Consider the following 22,086-nt stretch of genomic DNA (forward strand, 5'->3'; position numbering starts at 1 on the left):
TACTGGGCAGTGGGCACAGTGTAAAGCCATTGATGCCGCCACCCACTCAGCAGGGGTGTGTGAAGGCACGAAGTTGACCAGATGACACACATCTCTAGACAAATAATTATTTGTTAAAAATCCATGGACACAGACTACACAACATTCACATGTAAAACTCTAAAATGCAGAAAGTTACTGGTCAACTCACCAACCCAAGCAAACCCTTGTATGCTCTGACATCCTCATCCTCGGCCTGAGCATATACACACCGTGCTTTTAAGATTATATGTGTAGTATATAAAAGGCAAGGCAAGAGATGTAGAGTCAGGTGAAGAGTGAGTGGTGGATGGATGACAGAGAGCTGGTGCTCTTCCCTTTCGTTCTGTCCTCCAGCAGTAGTGTGTGTATGTAGGCCAGTGTCCCAGGGCACACTTGGCTGGGGTGACAACAGTTGTAGCCGACAGATTTGCCTCCATCTTGCCTGAGGTCTCACAGTCAGCGATCTGTCTATTCTATCCGTTTCCAGCCCCGCAGGATGGGCAGATTACAGCTCTGCTTATTAATCCTCATACTTTTGATATTGAGAGCATCTTCTGCTGAATTTACAGCATCAAAACTTTCACTGCTATGAATAGCAGTATCATTATACTTTGGGAGAAAATGGCTTGATAGACTTTCCCAAAACATACAGTTCATGGTTTGCAGGGGTGACAAGTGAAGTGAACGAAGTGCGTTGTGGAAGAACTGACAATGAAGAAGAAAAATCTATCCATTGAGTAGGGCTGTGCAATTAATCAGTGTCTCTTTGGCATTTCCAGAAACCCCAAACTCACTTATTCCCAAGCTGTGGCATGGGAACTGTTCAACTGTTCAGGAGTTGCTGGACAGGAACGTGTGAAGAGATATAAAGAATATAGTGCCTGCATGCACATCTGATTATATAAAAATCTTGAATTTAGTATTTTTCCAAAGATTATCAACTACCGGATTAAAAAAAGTAAAAGTGTTGAAGTATCAAACAGAAAAGCTGCAGACTGTTTGAGCCAATACAGTTAAAATGTTGCACTGAGAACTAGACCTGCCACAATTACATAAATCATATAATTATACAATCACTATTATCTAAGGCATCAGAAAGCATCTTAATTACCTCATCTTGATGAACCCCTGCCATGGCATATTTGCCATGGACATATTTTGTCTAAAAAGCCGAAAAAGCAAACAAAAAGACAAATTTGATTCAATTTTTAGTATTTATTACCAGTATTTATTAAACATAAAGTGTATTATTGCACTGTAACAGCACTACTTAAACTGGCTTAGAGGTCTTTCGGGATATTCACATGAGGCAGAATCAAGAGGACTGGAAAGATGTTCTGCTCAGGAGGCCACTTTTTAAAAAAAGTTTAGAGTGTCTAGTGATTTTTACAGCACATAACTGAGTACCCAGCCGGAACTAACAGTTTAAGCTAAATGACCACAAAAGAACAAATAAAGTTAATCATCAAAACAGAAAGATGCAGCAGAGAACAGACTGTCAGAGCCACACGAGGCAGCTTAGAATTAAAGAAGAAGAAAGATATAAAAAGACTAAAAAAGGACTCAACAGACTCAAAGAAAGAAATAGGGAAAGAGGGAGGTGAGGAGGCAGAGAGGGCACTCCGACAGCGAGGAGAGAATGCGGCAAGGTCTCATCACTGGGGCAACGGACCCCACCACTGTCAACATCATGGCACTATGGGGTACACACACACACACACATGCATGCATGCACACACACACACGGCTGGCCGACGGCCCTCCCAGCTGCCCTATCCGTAACTGTCTGATTAGTTGTGCTAAGCAGCCCCTCCCCTGCCAACCATGGTGCCATCTGCTACCCAACAACATGGCCACCGACCAGACAAGCACACACAAACACACACACAGAAATACACAGCAAGCCTCATACCTGGCAATGGCCTGCTGCTGTCACACAGAGACACACACATCAAACTTCACAGACACAGGTGTAGCCCAAAGGTATCAACACATAGCATTCCCACAAAGCCGTGTACACAAACTCGTCTAGCTGCACACTTGCAAAAAAATTCAACACACATCAGCAAGCAAGGGAACTTCAAGTGTGTGTGCAAACACACAGTGCATGTGTGTGCTGACAGTGGTTAGACATAGTTAATGCCAGGTAGAAAGAGCGATGCTGTGCTCAAGTGCGTGAGCTCTCACTGGCAGCGCTTGAAGGTTCATTATGGCCCCCACCTCTCCTGAGCAACTGCAGCCCGCGTGGCGCCCCGGCCCTTTTATTCCGGTCCGTGATTGGACAAGTGCCTCCCGCCGTGTTGGTTTGCAGCAGTTTTGTCGCGCCCAGATTTCACTCCCTGCTCAAAGCAAGCCTCTGGCGGGACGCGGCATCTGCTACCTCACCTTCCTCATTTACACTTCTCCGCCCTCGCACACACAGAGTTCTGTTCACCGCCTTTCCAGACCTTGCTATCACGACTTACAACTGAAGGGAGAAAAAAATGAGTATGGGGTTGAGGTACAGAGAGAGCAGCAGCATGACATGTTTAATAGAGTTCTGGAAACTTTGCATAAGCGAGTCGCAGCGGTTGGTGGCAAGCTTTGTCTGTCGGTCTCCTTCACTGCCTCAGAGGATCTGTCTTCTGATTTCAGGGTCGCATAAGGGAGATTGCAGCCTTAAAAACCAGAAATGTACACATCTCTCCTTATAGCGTTGTCTGTTTACATGTCTATTTTTTACACCATTTTATACTATATTTATGGCATGTTTGTACATCCTTTACTCATTAACTCTGTGGACATGCCACATTAAAAAAGCATCAAAACAATAATATTATCCAAATAGCTAAAGTAAAATTGAAAACTAGTAGTATAATCAGTCTTTAACCTTGCTCTTCTTGCTCTTACTCTTATTGCTAAAAAATATGTCAAAAGTGGAAGAGATGCCACCTATCCAGGTTGTCATGAATATCTCCATAAAGAAGCATCTTGATCACATGCTTCTGCCACTTCAACTGACCTCTTTCATTTAAAAGGAACAGTGTCAAGTATCCTCATATTGTCCTTCTCCATTTAAACCACCCACACCTTGTCACTCCCAAGATTTCTTAAGGGTCAAGTCTTGCATGCTAGGAAGTTTGCCTGCTCCTAAAGGATGTCTTTTCCTGAGTCATCTGGCAGCTTTCCACTTGCATTTCAGAATCATCATACTTCTTTCAATTGTTTGAAGCAGTGTTTTTAGTTGGTTTTTTATTTCATGTTGAACAACTGAAGTATCTGAAGGCTTTTTTAGCTGCTACATCAGCAAGAGGACTAGTGTGTTTTGTTAGAATTTGTTTATCTAAACAGTGTCTCTCGATAGCTCCGTCTCTACTGAGTGGTACAGTTTGGGTTTGTACGATAAGGTAGGGCCAGCCTAGTCAAGTGAGCGTTTCCAAAGCAGCAAGTTCTGCCCTCACTAGCAGGCTGGATTTAGTCCAAATGCTTCGTGTGGTGTCATACTAGTGCAATGACAATGAAAGCGACACACCAAACAACTCTCGACAAGACCGTACTGGTGTTTGCCTGTGTCATTTTCGTATAATCTTTTCAACATTGAGTAAACGGTAAAGTGACACAAATGAACCAGTATTGTGATATTTTTCTGCCCTTAAATCAATAGACTGCATTGTGTCACACCAGATGCCCTGCCCTAAACGTAATGTACCATTTTCCTATAAACCTACAACTGAATGGGGCCCAGAAATGGTAGGGTTCAGTTCAGACATATGGGCTCCTTTTATAACTGAAACACTTAAAACAGTGCACCATACTGTACCAAACCAAACAGTGCAGCTCAGTGGAAACGAGGCAAATGTTACCCTTTAAAATGGTAACAAATACAAGACAGAAATAGGGAAATAGGGGGACTGTGATGTCTATGAAGTAGCGATTGACTATGCAGCAGGGGATATAAAAGACCATTTTTATTTGTAAACTGACTTCAGGCCAGCTATTAAGGCACTGCAATACTACACAAAAGCCTCAGATGGGTGTCAGTGAGGTGTAGTTTTACCCTCTGGGAGTCCCTAGAACTATTAGGTCTGAAAGAGCATTTTGCTGTAACATTCCAATAATATTCACTTGATAACAGAGTGTTGGTGAAAGCAAGTTTAACCCAGGTCTACTTCTGTTTACTAAGTCTTTTAGTCACCATATCAGACATCTGCAACGCTCATGACAACTCTGACAGCTTCCCTTTCTGAACAATGTGTGGAAAATGTGTGGATTCACTACTGGTTTTTTTTTTTGTTTGTTTTGTTTTTTTACTTTTTCAACTGTTCATCACATCCAGTTTTAAATCAGATTATGTGAATCAACATGCACTGACATTTTCTTTCTCAGGGAATCCATAATCAGTAGTTCTAGGTGAGAAAATGACACCAAGTAGTTATTCACTAAAGCCGTTTCAACTCCAGGTCCATCTACATCTCTGGGCATTCACCCTCATGAACATGGATGCCTGATTTCATGGGGATAACAAAAACTGGTTGAAGATTTGGGGCCTCGCACACATTCGACTCATGCCCAACACAAAGCAGAAAGCAGGCACACAGGTCTCAGCTAACCGTGGATACACTAACACATGCAAACACACATCTAACCTCTCACTGCAATCTGGCATGTGTTGAAGCGAAAGTTATACTGGGCACTTTTCTCTGTGGCCTTCAGGATGCATGAACACAGCATGGGGAGAGATGAGGCCGGATGGAGATAGGAAAAGAAGAAATGAAAGAAAGTGAAGAAAGAAGGGAGCAAACAAACAAAACAAACTTAGTAAAGCCCTCTGCTGGGCTGGGGCCGGGACTGGAGTGGGTGTGTATGTATATGTGAGGCGATGTGAACAGAGTGGCGGGATTAGGACAGATCCTGGGCTGTCCAACTCACAGCTGGCTGATGATCCAATCCTGGAGCACAGCGCAGCGCACCAGCCGCCATGGGACCCCCGGATGCGTGCCTGCATCTGTGTGTGTTAGTGCCTGTATTTGTGTCTGTGTGAACAGACATGTGGGTTCGATTGATGTGCATGTTTACCGAAATACAGTTGGACAAACAAATGTGTACGTGAGTGTGTGTTTCACAATAAGAACGGTAAGTGTTTATCAGGAAGGGAAGGTAGAGCTGTCAAAAATCAAACGGATGTCTGAGTTTCGTGTCTCGTTTGAAGGCGAGCTGTGATCATTTAGGCCATGAGTGAAGGAAAGCATGACAGAGAAGAGCTAGCAAGTTGCAAAGAGAAAAATCAAAGAGCTGCCTTCGAAGGCTGGTCGTACAAATGCTTCTAGCTTCAGCACAGTGGATCTCACACTCTTCTCTTACTCTCTCTTTCACACAAACAAACTCTACACAAAGTAGCTCGCTTAAGCTAAAAAGGCCCATGTATGCCTTGTAGTAAACAAGAGAGGGCATGGCAACAAATAAAGCCGACGTAGCCCTACAGAACCCCCAAAGGCCCCAGATGACAGACAGAAAGGGAAGGAAGGGAGAGAAAAGAGAGATGGCCATTTGAAGTTTATTTATTTTGCTTTGGAATAACAAAAGCAAACCACAGCAGAGAATGACAACTGGAGAAAAAAAATATAAATAAAATGGAAAAACAAGAAAAGTGTAGAAAAAAAAACAGTGGTGGCCTGGGGAGGGTCAGAGATTGTGCACATGCCGCTTATGCGTCTATGAGTCTTTATATTTTTATAGGGACAAACACACAGAAAAAGATATCTGAAAGATATCAGCACAAAAACCTCATTTCTATGTGGGGTTGAGGACATAAATCCACTATACCCACAACTCCATGTTTAAGAACAGCTGTGCCTCTGTGTTGCTGTGAGACTTTTGTGGTTCATGGAAGCAGTGAGACTTTGTATATAGACAGATAGTTAATTATTACTTGTAAATGTAAATAGTTTTAAAAAACAACCTTGTAAATAATGATGAATTTTGTCTTCTGTTATATCTGAAATTTCTCTTTGGAAACATCTATTGAGCCTGTTTAAACAAGGGATTAGGACAGTAGCTTCTGGCCGGGGACCCCCTTTGTAAACCCATAAAAACTACCATGACATAAGTAAACAAAGGTAAACTTGTAGATATTTCATTATAATTATTTTTAATAAATAACACAAGAAATAAATTAAAAAAAATATTTTATAGAATAATCTATCTAAAATATTTAGATTTGTTCATTATATAATAAATTAATAGATACATTTATTCAGTTACATTGTTGAGGAATCCTATGATTTCCTTTTTTTTAATTAACATTTTTATTTAGCCTTTATTTAACCAGGAAGGTCCATTGAGAACCAGTTCTAATTACAATGACAACTTGGGCCAGAGGCAACAGTAAAACATACACACCTCTACATTTTACTGTAAATTAATTACATGTACATAAATGGGACACTTTGGCAGAGCTGGCCCAGAAGATAGTACAAGTAAACATCAAGAGTCTCAATCAGTTTGCACAGGCAGACATGGAAACCATGTACTTAGCCTAAGTTATATTTTGGGTTACATCGTTATGCATCAAGGCCCATGTAGGAATACACCAATCTGATACTGGTATCGGTACCATTGAAGAAAATTCTAGACAATGGGCCCAATCCATAAGCACAAATCTATTCAGTGTAATTAGTGTCTGATTTTTCTTTCACCTAGCTAGTGAAGCTATTGTTTTACTCAGAAGCTTTTGAAGTGGGTTTTTCGTTTTATTTGCACAATTGCACTAAACCATTGTAAAGAGCTGATTTCTGTTTATTTTGAATAGCAATAGCAACCAAGCTTTTTTTTCTCTATTTCAGTTTTATTATTTATGTTACACTGGATTGCCCCGAGAAACCATTTCAAAGAGGTTTTGTTCCTTTTTATTTTTATATGTTTTTTGACCAAGGTAGTCAAGCTATTGTGTTTTTTTCTCAGTTTTAGCACTTTATTTTACTTTGGGTGTTATAATAATTGCACAGACTGAACCAGGAGAAGTTTTGTGATATTTGACATGTTTGACCAAGCTTGTGAATTTTATTTAAGATTGTTAGTTGATTTAAGATTACTGCACTGGTGCACAGTTGTTAAATAAGTAATTCAGCACATTTATATCAGTTCATTTGTTTTAAAAATTTGGGAAGAATTTTTAAATCAAGTTTGATTTTGCCTTGCACAAAAGACTGATCCCAGTCTTTTCCACACAATGAGACATAGTAGTTTGTTAGGTAATTCAGCGCTGCTATTCTATATCGTAACAGATTGGTATTGGCTGATACTAAACCTCTCATATCAGTTTTGGTATTGGAAGGAAAAAGGTGGATCGGTGCAACCCTAGGCCTGTGGTAGATTTCTAATTCTGAAGGTAAAGAAATATCTATAAATAAACTGTATCTAAAGAAACTTGTAGTCGTCATGACCAAAGACCACTGATTCCAAATGGCTGCGTCCTCAACCAGCTCAACATGTCAAACATCTAGTATGCATCTAAGAACAGATAAACTCTAAATTCTCTAAATTACACACACAGTAAAATGGTTCACTCTGGTGGCTCCTCCAACATGGGTCAAAGTCATCATGTTGCCACATTAATATGCATGTCATTTTCCACAGCTGGCTGCAAAATACACACATACACACCCACCCATCACCTCATCATTTAAACACACGACAGCCCGCCATGCAGCCGGTGTGTAAGCGCTGGCCAGCTGACAAAAAACACACTTAAACACAGATCAGAGCCAGAAGCAGCAGCGGACACGCACACACACATATATATATTGCCAGGTTGACAGACACATAAGCACACACATATTACACAAACTTGCATCCCACAGCCTCCAGCACCACAGGGCACTGCCACCACATCTGTGCCCATCTCAAACACCTCGGCTGTGGGCAGCGGGGGTGAGAGAGTGCCCTGAGCGGCTGGCATGGACTGGCACGGCCTTGGCAGAGAATGGTGAGGAGGGGAACAGCAGCCAGTGGATGACACGAGAGACAGAGGGAAAGAAAGGAGAAGAGAGGAATGTAGGAGGAAAGCAAAGGAAGAGGTTAGCAGATGGAAAATAACAGGATAGCAGTTGTATTAGATATAGAGGATGGTGAGGAAGGACACCCAAATAGCATACTGGATAAACGGGTGTGAAAATCATAAATAATACCAGAGAAAGAGAGGGAACAGTGGAGGGCAGGTAGGAAAAAAATGAGATAGGATGCTGCAGAAATAGACAGAAAGAGAAAAGACACAAGATAGATGGAAGCCGGTAGCGCCCGCTGTGAGGACGGGTGCAGGGTGCTGGCAGGTGGCATCAAGGCCAGCCTGTCCAGTGACCATCAGCCGCGCTGTTGTGTTTATGTGTGTCTATGTGTATGTGCGCGCCAGGGACAGAAGAAAGGCTCAGGCGCCATTTTGGCTCTGCTGGAGATGTTACTGGGCTGGGCACTGGCCTGGTGGCACAGACTGGGCAGTGTGCTTGTGTGTGAGAGTGTGTATTGCATTATGTTGTGGCATGCTTAACAGGATTAGAGGTGACCTAGTGAGGTCCAGTTGGTAGGGACCATGGCACAGCGGCACGCATGTGTGTTTATGTGTGTGTGGTTTTTATAATAGGATTAGATGTTACCTGGTGCGGTACAGTTGGTGTGCTGGTCTAAACTGGACTGGACTGGGCTGAGCTGGGCAGGAGCTGGGCAGAGGGGAGTGTTGTGTGCATTTGCGTGTGTGTGAGTGTGGTGGCATGTATAATAGGATTAGGTACTACCTGGTGAGGTGCAGTTGGCGCTGGGCATTTGCCAGCTGTTCTGTTAGGCTCAGGGCTTCGCCTTGCCATTGGCTCAAATCCTTTTGGACCACCTCCAGATGCTGCCGACAGCCAACCAGCTCTGAGCTCAGCCTTTCCTCTTCCTGTCCCGCAGAGATGGAAGAAGAGAAGATAGCGGAGGTGAGGAAATCTTCCAAAACAACCCACCTTGTGCCCCCAAACAAATAAGAGCATTAAACCAAGATATCAATGACAAAATGTGAAGACTGAGTGTGATTTTTTTTGTTTGATGTTGTGAAAAAAAATAAAAAGATTCTGTTTGGTTAAAAATTATTTCCAAAATATTAAAGCTGTAAATATCTTCAATAAAGTACTTTTTTTTTCTTAAGATTAATAGTTTAAACAAGTCAACAAAGAATTTGAGATACATTTGGATATACCATTTGAGTATTTGTTTACTTTTCCTTGCCATGTCTCAGTATAGCTACTTAAAAAAGATACAGTGACTCCTTCATAAAACATCAACTAGGCCAAATGATCTGTAGCTGATTTAAAAACAGATCTGGATAATTAAGTAAGGCTTTGGGTTGAATGCAGACATACATACCAGAGCAGCTTTTTCCATCTGTCTGCTGGTCTTAATGTTGAGCTCTCTGAGCTCTCTCTCTGCCTCACCCTTCTTCAGTTTGGCCTGACTGAACTGATGTTGCAGATCCACACATACCTGGAGATGAAAAGAAGTGATTAAAAACAGCTGGTCCTTTGGTTAACAAACATCAATCCCAAGTCCACAGCTTAATCAGTAGCTAATTTCTAAACTACTTTTTTATTATACTACCATGTTTTTTTTACCTTAAAATGTTTAATCTAAATCCAGAAAAATAATAGAGAAGTTTTACATATTTATGTCTGTTTGGTCAGAATCACTCACCTCTGAAAATTAGACTAATATAAAAAAAATCAAAAATTGGCTAAAAATCTGATTGGGCATCTTCAAATTAAACTAAGTTATTGTAATTTTCTGTGCAGCAAAAATTAATACTAAATCAGTTAATCTTTTGCTGCCATCTAGTGGAATTATACAAGTATTACAAGTAGACAATACAGACTCAACCTGGGCATAATTTTTTTTCTTAATCACCTCTGATAAAGGTAGAACTATATTTTTGTTTAAGCACTGGAGCAATTCCAAAAGGTTCAATGCTGACTACAGATAATGTAAGCTTTAAAAAAAAAGGAATAACAATAAAATCAAGATTTTCTTCCATAAAGTTCTGACTGTACCTTCATGTTTTCTTGCTCCTGACTGGTAAGTTTGTCGAGAGTGTCTTCTAGTTGTTTGGTCAGTGAACTCTTGTCTCTGACAGCTCGATCTAGCTGTCCTTCCAACTCAGCTATGCGCTGGGAGAGGCTGGACACCTATCTCAAACACAAAGAAACACTCAAAAATCTTTTAAATGGAAATATAACTTCAATTTCACTGAGATCCCAGTACAAGAAATTATACTGCAAAAAAAAAAAAGTTAAAGTGATACTTTCATTTTAATTCTGTATACAAACAAAAATTAGCAATCAAGATTCACCGTTTGTGCTAGCTCTTCTTTTTGTTTGAGCCCTTCAGCTCGACCCTCTTTTCTAGCCCCTGCCAATCTCTCCTGCAAAGCCTGTGCTTCTTGCTCCAGCTGTTCCCTCTGCCGCACCAGCTCTCTGGATAAAAGCTCACACTGCATCTCCACCTGCATGCAAACCGACACAAAGGGGTTATCAGCTGCAATTCCAGGTGGAGCAAACAATTTTTATAGACAACTTAAGTTTTTTTTTTAGGAAAATATAACAAGCAGCACAAATACGTAAATCTGCAGATTTGCAGTTTCTCTGACCCTAGCTTTATTCAAATTAGCTTCTTCTGCCATCTCCACAGCCTGTTTGACCCGGAGACAGGCTGACCACTCTCTCTGTTGTGCCTCTTGCTGACTCGCCTGCATGGCACGGAGTGCCACCTCTAATTCATCACGCTCCCTTTAAAAATAAAAAAATCATACACACTGTTATGTTGTTGCTAATTTGTGACTGATTTGCAGTACATACAGTATATGTGTGTTACTACTTACTTTGTGAGTCTGTCAATTGCTTGGACATGCAGATTTGTGTGTGTCCGAGCTAACACAGCCTCATGCTGCGCACATTTCAGACACAATCCAGCCACATGGGGAGCTCCAGCAGTCTTCAGCGCATCAGCAGCTTGCTTCTCCTTGTGTCTCAGATGAACCTTTACCTCCTCGCACTCCTTCTGACTAACTGACAGATCTTTTCTATTGACAGAAGCAAAAAAAAAAGAAAAAAAATGAAACAGCAACAGAAAAGGGACCAAACTGGGAGGAAAATTAAGAGTATTGTTCTCCTGATACCAGTTAGGGTATGCAGTAAGAGCAGCCTTTCCCAAACTCAGGGTCCCAAGGTAATTTCAGGGGGTCGCCAAATTATTGTCAAAAAATATAGCCTACATTTATTAAACAAATTTGGAATTTTTATTAGGGCTGTCATAATTAAAAAGTTAATGCGAAGAGATTAATCTGTGGAATTAACATGTATTTTTTAACGCAATAATGCATAAACAACTAAATTATTACTGATACAATATTGAAAATATGTATTATCTTGGTGAGAGAAGCTTGTTGATTGCGAACACCAATGTGTATGTTATCTCGGGGCTTGTAGCTCAAAAAGTTTAAAAACCACTCAGTCAGAGTATTTCACTAACCTGAGAGAGATGATCTGACTCTCCAAGCTCTCAACCTGGGCCTGGTAGATCCCTTTTAACTGTTCCTAAGGAACAGAAGGGTGATATATTAAATATACCAAAGAAATGTTTTCCTGTTTATAATCCTGAATGTTTCAGTGGGGTACACTAGCAAATAGTTGCACAATTTGGAAATACAATCTATGACTTTATGTACTTAATGTAATACAGTAAATCAGTTGAATGGTGAAAGATATGAGAATCACATCAGTTGGAAAGATGGAACTAAGCAATAACTACTAAAAAGAGTAAAGACAGATTCATCATTCTTACTAGTTCATTCTTCCATGTGCTATGTTCTGCCCTCTGAAGCCCACTAAGCTCTGTAATGGAGAGTTTGTGACTGGTTTCATTCACCTGAAGAAACAACCAGAAAACATCATGAGTCATTTCCTGATCATAATAAATTTGAGAAATGCCAAGGTTGTCCCCTGACTAAGTCTGGCAACACGCGTGTTTACAGTTTGTGTTTGCAGCACATATATAGTCATAATTTTGCAATGCATTCAGTTTTTAGGACAATTCAAGTTAATAAACATTTCACAAATTATATAACCCAAGGTTAATTTATATCCATTGTCCCCAAAGCTGAATGCTAGGTTTAATGTCAGCAAACCTCCTTGGAGATAATATTTATTAATAAAACTATGAAAATGTATACATTTAAACTAAATAAAAGGACTGGGGGACAAAATACAAAACATAAATAAAAAAAATCTCAATCATATGATCATTTATTTGGATGATTGTAATGATCAACATTTGCCCTCATACTGTGATAAGAACACACATCTGTAACAGATTTTCCAAAACACTCGTTATCGGACAGATTACCGTGGAGTTTGGAATTGTGTAATTGTTTAGAGATTCATCTTTGGATCTGAGCTCAGAGTGCAGTTTTTCATTCTCTACCACCACCACTCTGATTCGCTGTTTCAGGTCCTGCAGCTCTTCCTAAATATGCAGAAAAACATAAACCAAACAGAACTATTAAAAAAAAACGCTGGGCAATATTTAAAAAAAAACTAATAACACTAATACAAGTATATATTTGTGTACAAACCTTGCAGAACTTGACCTCAGCTTCAAGGTGTTGGATGTACTCTGACTGGTTATGAGTCATTGGGACAAAATCCTGAAATGTAGAAAAACTTGATCTGACTTCCTGCTGCACTCTCTAAAGAGAGAAGAGAGACAAACACAAAATCAGGCAAACACAACAAAACAGTGTGTAAAGTACTTGTATCGTGGAAAAGATGGACTGTTTATTAATACATTTATTAATAACATAACCTGTCTCATTTAATTCAATCAGATGTTTAACCATGCAAAGCTGCACTCTACCTTGGACGGAGATGGTTTCTCTGATGGAGACAGAGGAGTGGGGATCTCTCTGCATTGCTTCTGCAGAAGGCTCTTAAGCTGATTAACTAGAACACCAAAAGACAGAAAAATACATGGATACACAAACAAGAAAAGTTTCATTACAACTTTGTGAACTGGATGTACATCATTGAGTACAAGTCATGTTAGAATAGATTACTAAGTTACCTGCTTCACTCTGTCTCTTCTGACTCCACACAGTCTTGTCTTCTTCAGCCACCACCATGAGGAGGCTGCCATTACTGCCTCTGTCTTCCCCATCTTCAGGGTTCAGCTGCTCCACAGGGTTGCTCAGCTGCGGGATGCGGTGACTGGCCCGCTCTATAATCAGTATACACAGCCAGTGTCATACAGTACATTATCTACATGCTAGTGGCTATTCAGCTGGTGGCAGTGCAGGGGTGTCAGACCATATGCTGCTGCAGGGGGAGAATGAATTTCTTTTCATGCATGACAATACTCAGCCTCATGTGGCTGGAGTGTGTCAGTAGTTGCTGCATGACAAAGGCATTGCTATGAACTAGCTTGCTGTATCCTTCCATCCACCATCTCCACGTCACACCACTGTCAGTGAAACATCGGTCATCTCATCAGAAGCGTGCCAGATGTTGTAGGGAGTGCATTCAAGCACATGGAGGCCACACACACATACTACAGAACCTAATTTTGAATGGTCTTGAGGAATTTTCAGAGACAGTGTCTGATCCTTCTACTTTTATTTTGAGAATTAGTCTGAATCCAGACCTCCATGGGTTTATGACTTTAATTTCCATTGATCATTCTTTTGTTGTTCTCAACAAATTCCACTTTCAAAAATTCCTGTTTTCAACTAATTATAATATTTTATTGTGTGTGTGTGTGTGTGTGTGTGTGTGTGTGTGTGTGTGTGTGTGTGTCAATTCAAACAAAATCTATATTCACCTGTTGGACTGAACTTTTAACAGCAACAGATGACTTAAAACTCATTTAACAACATTATGTTAGTAGTAGTTGTAACAGGCTCTGCTAGCATTGGGCATTACCTTTTCAGCCACCCAACTGAGGTAAAGTAGGTTTACGCAGAGCGGTACTTAACCGTTACACGCCTTTTCCCATAGATGTTCACGCAAGCAAAGTTAGCAAATGTAGCATCACCAATCGCTCACTTACGCCTCTGCTCCGTTTCCTTAGCGCCCAGTGGCTCTGCTTCTTCTTCGTCTGAGTCCAGCGGTTTCATTGAAATACAATCATTGTTAAATCATAATGAAACGCTTGTAAATCATGCTAAGCTTTGTACAACAAGCACAACAACGGCCATCATATTCAGTACGTCATGACGCCTTGATGACGTCCATCAACAACGAAGTTCGTTTTACTAAACCAGCTTGCCCCGATAGCGGTGTTCTCGTTTATGATAGTTTGTCGACATCACCGCCCCTCCTGTGAGTCCAGCGGGTATGGAGAATGACCAAACGAAACCCCCACCAGCTGACGCTCTTACTTCCGTCAACTCAATAATAAGGGATAGAAAATATCGATTTCTTCACGCCACACTCGTTTACCTCATTAAAACTGTAATGAGATTTATAAATGTGAAGAATTATATATATCCTGGACGGAGCCCGCGCTGTCATATATATATATATATGTATATATATATATATGTATATATATATATATATATATATATATATATATATATATATATATATATATATATACATATATATATATGTTTTTGGAGATAATAACACAGTTTTTAGAAAAAAAAACTTTTTTTTGGCTCATTGACATATAAGCCAAAAAAGTTTTTTTTCCTAAAAACTGTGTTATTATCTCCAAAAACTATGTTTTTGTGTTGCTGTGACTCTAAACTTTCCATATATATATGTTTTTTTTAGATTTTGTGTTGAAATATGTATTTTTTCATCAATTTGCTGCATGAGTGCCTTAAATTGTCAAATGGTGTGACATGAAAGCTGTTTTGTATAAATTGAAAATGGGATATTTATTTATTTTCTTAGTCACTTCATCAAACATTTTAAATCATGACTTCTTTAATATTTAACATTTCATTGTGGAAAATGTAGTATATTTTGGTTTATTTTTCTAAATTATCATGCAAAGGAGGACACCGCTCCTCAATCTTTCAAATATTTTAGATTAATTTTCTTAAACCTTGTGGCAACTGCAAGAAATTGCTTCAGACTCTTGCTGATTCTATTTTCCTTGTGTTCTATTGGTATTTTCATGAATTACCACTAACATAGCTGTTTTTCGCCACAATTGTGAATGTCACACTAAATGACATGAGTATCACGCCATATGATAAGCTGCACCACACCACAATAAGTCAATGCAAAAGTGTAGTATATATATTTAACAACAAACAAAACAATTGAGAAAGCAGGTTACAGATGAACTTCACATATAGAATAATAACAGCATTCACATAACCTTAATGGTTTAATATAAACTCCACCTAACATTGTTTATTCAGTAACAGTAAAGAAATTACATCTGAAAATAAGTTGAAAGTTAATATATTGTTTATGTTAATATTTTTAAAGCCTGACAAAAATGATAAACACACTTAGAAAAAACACAGAAATGTGAAGAAACTGAAGAGTATGTCGGCATGAACGTTATCATGAATGAACATTTTAAAAATCTGTGTGTGAATGAGTAATAACAGTAGCACCTTTGTTGCTACCAAATTAATGTTCTAAACTGCATTAAAGAGATTCACAAACATTCATAGTATCAGTTTTTTTACATAACAGTTAAGATTACAATGTATACATTAATATTCCAATCATGACATTTGATATACAGTATCTTTTGTAGTTTAGAACTAGAAACTAAAAAGCTAAAAGTCTTTAGACCATAATAAATTTCATCCAGTCAGTCTTTGAGAGTTTGGTATATCTGTGAAATGGTTCTGGCTCAGATATTGTGCATACAACTTGATTGCAGCTGTAAAATATGCAGTCCTGTTCTTGTTACCAACTTGTTTCATGCAATTAATTTCTACTTTTTCGTGACATATCTTAGTAATCTTGCCCACGTATGGCCTGTTATCATAGTTGACAATGACAAACTTTCCCACAGTGCAGCTGGTGTCATCATCAGAACTGGTGTCTGCTTCTGATTCAACAAGGGGGCTGGTTCTTGGTTGGTTGGTTTGTCACTACTCACCAAATCTTGGTGAGTGGCACTTTGCTGCTCCACACCAGCCTTAAACGCAGTGACTTGCAGTTTCTTTGGCTGAAAGCAGGGGCACATATCTGGGTACAGGCAAAAGCAGCTAAGACGTCGGTAAAGTATCTCGCCAGGTGAAAAGGAGAGCACTTGCTGTGTGTTACTGATTCCAACCACAGGGTAAACTGTTGGAGGAATCACACTTAAGCGCGCCACCCACTCCATCAGGAGCCCCCTTTCCATGTGACCTCTCGGAAAAATTCCAGGCTACATATATATATGTATAGAGAGAGAGATGGAAGCTCTGTGACCTGTTGCAAATATTTTATAAGCATTCTCATTCACTTACTCATTTATTATTCATTTACTCATTTAAACATATTGTTCATTTACTCATTTACATTTTATCCTTAGATTCTAGTGGCATTCATTAGGCTCTGCTTTTAATTAATAAGAGCTACATTATTATAGTGTTGCTGAGGTCAGACAGCTTAACTAACAACACAGCTTACAGACAGTGCATTCACAAACAGGACACAAACTCATACAGAGTTACTGAGTTCAATACTGGGAAAATAGCAAGGGACCTTGAAACTGTTCTGGGTGTCCAGCAAGGAGTTGTTGTGAATATTGTTGTATCCCTTACTTATCTACTCACTCCAAGCAGAGCAGAATTTCCCAGTAACTCAGAAAAATTATTAAAGAACAGCCTTTGTATAAAACTGTGGGAACAGGGAAAAGGGAGTCAGCACAGAAAGGCAGACAGATAACAGGGCAGAGCGAAGCATCTTCTTTCCTTGCAGCTCTGACGTACCCCAAGAAGGAGGACCTGGAGGAATCAAATTCCCGGAAGAAGGAGGGACCACCTTGCAAAATACACATTCATATGAATGCGCACCACATGCACGCACATAGCCACAATGCACTGTATCAGTATAAATGAAGAGGATAACTTAGGTAGGCGGGTCTTTTGGCTGAACTGAAGGTTCCCGACACTTCGTGTATTAGTGGACCAGAAGCTAAGCTAACGGACCTCCTCTTAAGAGATATGTATTGCTCCTTATTACTGGTTCAACAAAGAATTGTCAATTCTACTCAATCTCTGGTGTTTTTGCCTTCTTTTAAAAAATGTGGATTTTTGAACACTCTTCCTTCTGATGATTTATTTACAGGTGGTGAACAAATATTTTAAAACCAACAATTTAAAAACTTCAATTGGTGACCCACGACGTGATCCATTAAGAACGGCAACGGAGAGTATCCAGAGCAAGATTCGGATTGTCTGAGTCTGGGCCCACTACAAAAAAGGTAAGCAGTAACCTATTGTACTTAATGTACTGAATACTGCAGATTGATTTTAACCAAATTTATTAGACATCCTGAACCCTCACTCTGGTGAGTAAAAAGCCAGTCTGTAGGAAAGCAATTCATTATATGGCAATAAGGGTTTCAGTCCCTTTAAAGGTTGGGGTGCCAGTCCCCTAAAAGTAAAAAGGGTTTCAGTCCCTTTTAAAGGTTGGAGTGCCAGTCTCCTAAAAGTAAAAAGGGTTTTAGTCCCTTTAAAGGTTGGGGTGCCAGTTCCCTAAAAGTAAAAAGGGTTTCAGTCCCTTTAAAGGTAGGGGTGCCAGTCCCCTACAAGTAAGCGGGGTTTAGTCCCCTATAAGTGAAAAGGGTTCCAGTCCCTTTCTAGTTTTGTGGTACAGTCCCCTGTTGTATGTTTTATGTTTGTCTAATGTTTTATGAATAATAATTAATAAATATAAATATAAATATAAATATATAAATAAAATAATAATTGTGGGGAAGAAAATAAATATATATATATAAATTGTGTGTAGAGAAAACTGAGTGGCTTTATACACAGAACATAGAGCAACAGAAGATAATAACCTGTGGGATTGACCCTCAATCTTACTCCACTGTCCTATTCTAGAACAGGACAGTGGCAGCTTGAGAAGGAGGTGATTTTGCAAAGCACTGTGATAGTTTTGCATTGGGTGTGAGTGTTTTCAGAAGCATTTTGAGAAGCCTTGGTAATTTTGCATGCTGTATTGTGACATTTCTGCATTGTGAGTATATTCAGAGCTTCAGTGATTTTCCTATGGTATTTTGCATACAGCATTGTGATATTTCTGTATTGTGAGTGTATTCAGAGCTTCATTGATTTTGCTATGCTGATTTTGCATGTGGCATTGTGATATTTTTGCATTGTGAGCGTTTTGAGAACTTTTGCATTGTGGGGGAATTATATTGTGGGGAGGCTTTTAAACACAGAGCTTTGAGTGGTTTGGAAAAAAACAAAAAAAAAAAAAAAAAAAAAAACTCTCGCTGTCTTGATTTAATTTGGACAGTAGAGATTGAGACGGAATACCTTACTGGATATATTTTTCTGCTCTGGGGGAAAACTGTATTGATTGTTGACTTCTATTGTATGGAGAATTAAAACCGGGTTTTGTGAATATCACACCAGACGCTGAGTGAACATTTTGACTGAAGCATCGCACTGGTGGAAACCTGGCAGTGTTAACATACTGTAAGCCAGTGGTCTGGTGAAGTAGGTTGATCTGTGATCTCGCAGGTGGTGTGAAGGTAGCAAACTCGGGGACACGATCCATTCACATACATCAGAGTCCATATTTTAAAAAATGTCTATTTCAGAAGAGCAAGTCCCTCCTGCGGAGGGCAAGAAGGATAACTTTTTAACTGTGTAAAAAACCAAGCCCAGTCAGGCATTGCAGGCAAAGAAAAGGAGTTTGATTCTTTTTGGTCAGATTGTGTGACTAGAATGCAGACAAGCCAGGTGAATGTGGAAAACCCTGATCCTCGAAGGTACTGACATGGTTAAAATGTGCAGATCTCAGGCAGAAGGAGCTAAGGAGGTTGTTAAGAAAGAATGGAAAACGCGAGTAGGATTACTAAGGATAAGAAGAAGAAAAAATTTGAAGAAGCCGAGAATTGGAGAGCTTTTATTATCATATATATATTATTACAACGGCATTGTATGCACTCCAGCGACACCAGCGTAGCAGACACGGGGAGTGAGCTTTTCTCCCTCCCGCCCTGGTCCACCTCCTTATCAGACCTCTCCAAGCCCTGCTCTTCAGGCGCCAATCCTTACTGTAAAGGGAGGATTTTTGGATTGTGAGGAGGCTGGAAGAGTCTTTAACTTCTATACCAGCTTGTATCCATCACTTAGTCCTGCAGGACTTCTCCATTCGACACCAATGGAGCAGGATGAGAGGGACAGTTCTAGCAAAGTAATGTTACTAGTCAGCTTAAAGACCGACCTCAGGAGACTGAGCACACGTCTTGCTCCCAGACTGAACCACTTTCTGGTTCAGATGGAACATTTTCTATGACAGTGGCAGGAGTTTTGATGCCACTCCAGTAAATGCCAGCACAAACCCCTTTTGCAGCAGATGGAGGATTTCAGACAGAACCATCAACAGGTCACTCATGACTCCACTTCTTCGTGGCATCCTTCTCGGGACCCCGCTCCCTCTGCCAGCATGGCCACTTCTGACTTGATCACTTTAAAAGCACAAAACAGTTCTTCAGTGGAACGCAGAGCTCTCTTTCCACTGACCCACAAGTGGTCCCACCATACTTTCAGAATATGCCACAGCGACTTGGAGGAAATTTTCCTCTGATGCGATGCAACATCAAGCTGGAGGTTCAGTTTACAAGCCTTATTCTTGACTGATATGCATTCTCTTACTTCTAAGTTACCTGCTCTACTTCTGGGGGATTGATGTGGTGGAACAAAATGATTTCTCTTACCGCAGGGACTCAATTGGCTCTGGGAGATGTGCGAGGGATGGTTGCCTCTTGTACTTCACTCTGACTCTTAGAGAACTTGATTACTTGGCAGGAACTTTTACTCATCCTAATGACACCCCTTTGGGACCTTATGCTACTGCATGGTCAGCTGCACTTGACAGAACATTTCCCCCTCCTGCGGGTGATGTAGCTAAAATGACTTTCCAGAGAGATGACAAAGAGACACCAGAGGACTATGTACTGAGATGCATTACTACATACACTGACAGGGTGGGGCATCACCCCAGCCGTAGTGAGGTTTAAGCAGGCGTTTGAGTCTGGCCTCCCTATTGAGGGTAAGGACAAATTAGGGGACCAGCCTGACCTTTTCCTTCAGAAGCTTTTGAGCGTTATTGCATGTTTGCTAAGCATCATCTTAATCAGTATGACAAAAAGCAGAAGGAACAGCAAATCAGAAAGAAGACATGGAAGTCACAGTGTTTAAACTACAGCTTGCTAAACTTAGAGAGGAAGTTAATAAGGACAAAAACCAAAGAAGCTAAAAAACAGATGGTAGCCACGCCCCCTACCCCTCCACTTCAGGCCCCGGTGACTGTAGCTCCACAGGCCCCTCCCCCACTACGCATCAGTCCTATTATCCAACCTACTCTGGCCCTCCCAGAGGGCGGGGTAGCTTTCAGGGACGGTCCAATGGGGGCTATACTAGGCGGGGTGGGCGGAGAAGGGGTGGATCTGGGCGTCAGGGTTGTTACAGTTGTGGACAGACTGAACACTGGCAGAGGGAGTGTCCCTTCCTTCAGCCACTCCCACATCAGGCACCCTATGCTTCTGCAGCACCGCCTCCTGGAACAGGAGGGGGAAGACCGCGAATAGGGTGCCCAAAGGAGCCTATCCAGTCATGGGGGAGGAGGCAGAGCCCATGATGACCGCCAAAGTGGGTGGAAAGTTTGTGACTTGCTTGGTAGATTCAGGGGCAAAATGGTCCACTTTAACCTCTGTCTCACCTGAACTTTTGTCCACTGATACTTTGGCACTGGCTTCTCTGGGACTGTTCAACATCTGCCACTAACTGCTCCTCTTCCCACCGAGGCAGCTGGATATAATTTTGAACATCGCTATGTTTCCTCTCCACACTGCCCGGTCCCACTGATGGCAGAGACATCCTCATTAAGCTGAGGCAGAAATTCTTTGTTCTCCAGATGGAGTGACTGTCAGATTCCCTAATGGAAATATAGTGGACTGCAACTCTGGTCTCATTCATTCTGCCTCACATGGACAATGGCTTCTTTCCACCCTCCTGCTTGCTGCACCCAGCATGCAAACTGAGCATGCACGTATTTATTGGCTTCTTTTGGATGACCTCACACCTTCACCACAGTCACTGCTCACCCTGTATGCTCAATGGTCCCCCTGGATCCATCACCACGCTCCCTACGGCCCCCCTGTGACCCCCTGACGTCAGCACTGATTATTATCACAGTGGACAGATGAGGCTGTGGGGACCTGGGACCTGTCTGGCTCTGGCATTGTTTTGGGCCCCCAAGGTGTGGCTGCTCTAATTGATTTAACCCCTGAACAGTTATCCTTTTATGAAATGTCTCCTTCTGCAGCACCTCATGTCACTCTGGCAGTCAGTCCTGCTCATTCCTGCTAAAGATTTAGGCCCTATGTGTAAGCAGGCCTCAGATGCTTCTGACTGGGTGAACACTCAGCTGCCCCAGGTTTTGTTTTCTCCTCCACTTCACTGTACAAAATCTGTTCCCTCACTCAGGACAAAGCTACACCTGAGACTCTTCTTTTGGACAGACAGCATGGCCGTGAAAAAACTGACCATCCACATAAAGATTTTCTTTGCTCCACTCTACCCTCTTCCTGTGGGCTGAGGGGCCTGGTGATGTGGGAACACCTATGCAGGTTTCCCCTGTACTTTTGACTATGAGTCCCCCAGACCTGTCTTTCGAGCTCAATATCCCATTTCTGAAAAAGCTATGGCTGGATTGAGACCTTATTGCTGATCTCAAAGCTAAACAGGTTATCTATCCTACTTCCTCACCCTGGAACGCTCCTATTCTTCCTGTCCCCAAACCAGGAACTGACATTTCAGAATGGCACATGACCTCAGACCTCAGACTCATTAATCAGATCACCAAAACCAAA

The 22,086-nt window shown here is 40.9% G+C and overlaps 1 protein-coding gene across 1 annotated transcript; it reads right to left on the bottom strand.

Annotated features, from left to right (window-relative positions):
* Positions 1-8,782: 8,782 nt before the first annotated feature.
* Positions 8,783-14,275, bottom strand: LOC121639358 (serologically defined colon cancer antigen 8 homolog). Its single transcript, XM_041984529.1, has 13 exons — positions 14,119-14,275; positions 13,138-13,290; positions 12,931-13,016; positions 12,650-12,763; positions 12,421-12,540; positions 11,860-11,943; positions 11,548-11,612; positions 10,898-11,098; positions 10,667-10,805; positions 10,370-10,522; positions 10,071-10,205; positions 9,394-9,510; positions 8,783-8,929 (listed from the first exon to the last, which is right to left on the bottom strand). The coding sequence occupies exons 1-13, from the start codon at positions 14,183-14,185 to the stop codon at positions 8,783-8,785; spliced, it is 1,581 nt and encodes a 526-aa protein (XP_041840463.1). The 5' UTR covers positions 14,186-14,275.
* Positions 14,276-22,086: the final 7,811 nt, after the last annotated feature.

This window comes from Melanotaenia boesemani, chromosome 5, assembly GCF_017639745.1.
Source record: "Melanotaenia boesemani isolate fMelBoe1 chromosome 5, fMelBoe1.pri, whole genome shotgun sequence".
In the NCBI taxonomy this organism is placed as follows: Eukaryota; Metazoa; Chordata; class Actinopteri; order Atheriniformes; family Melanotaeniidae; genus Melanotaenia; species Melanotaenia boesemani.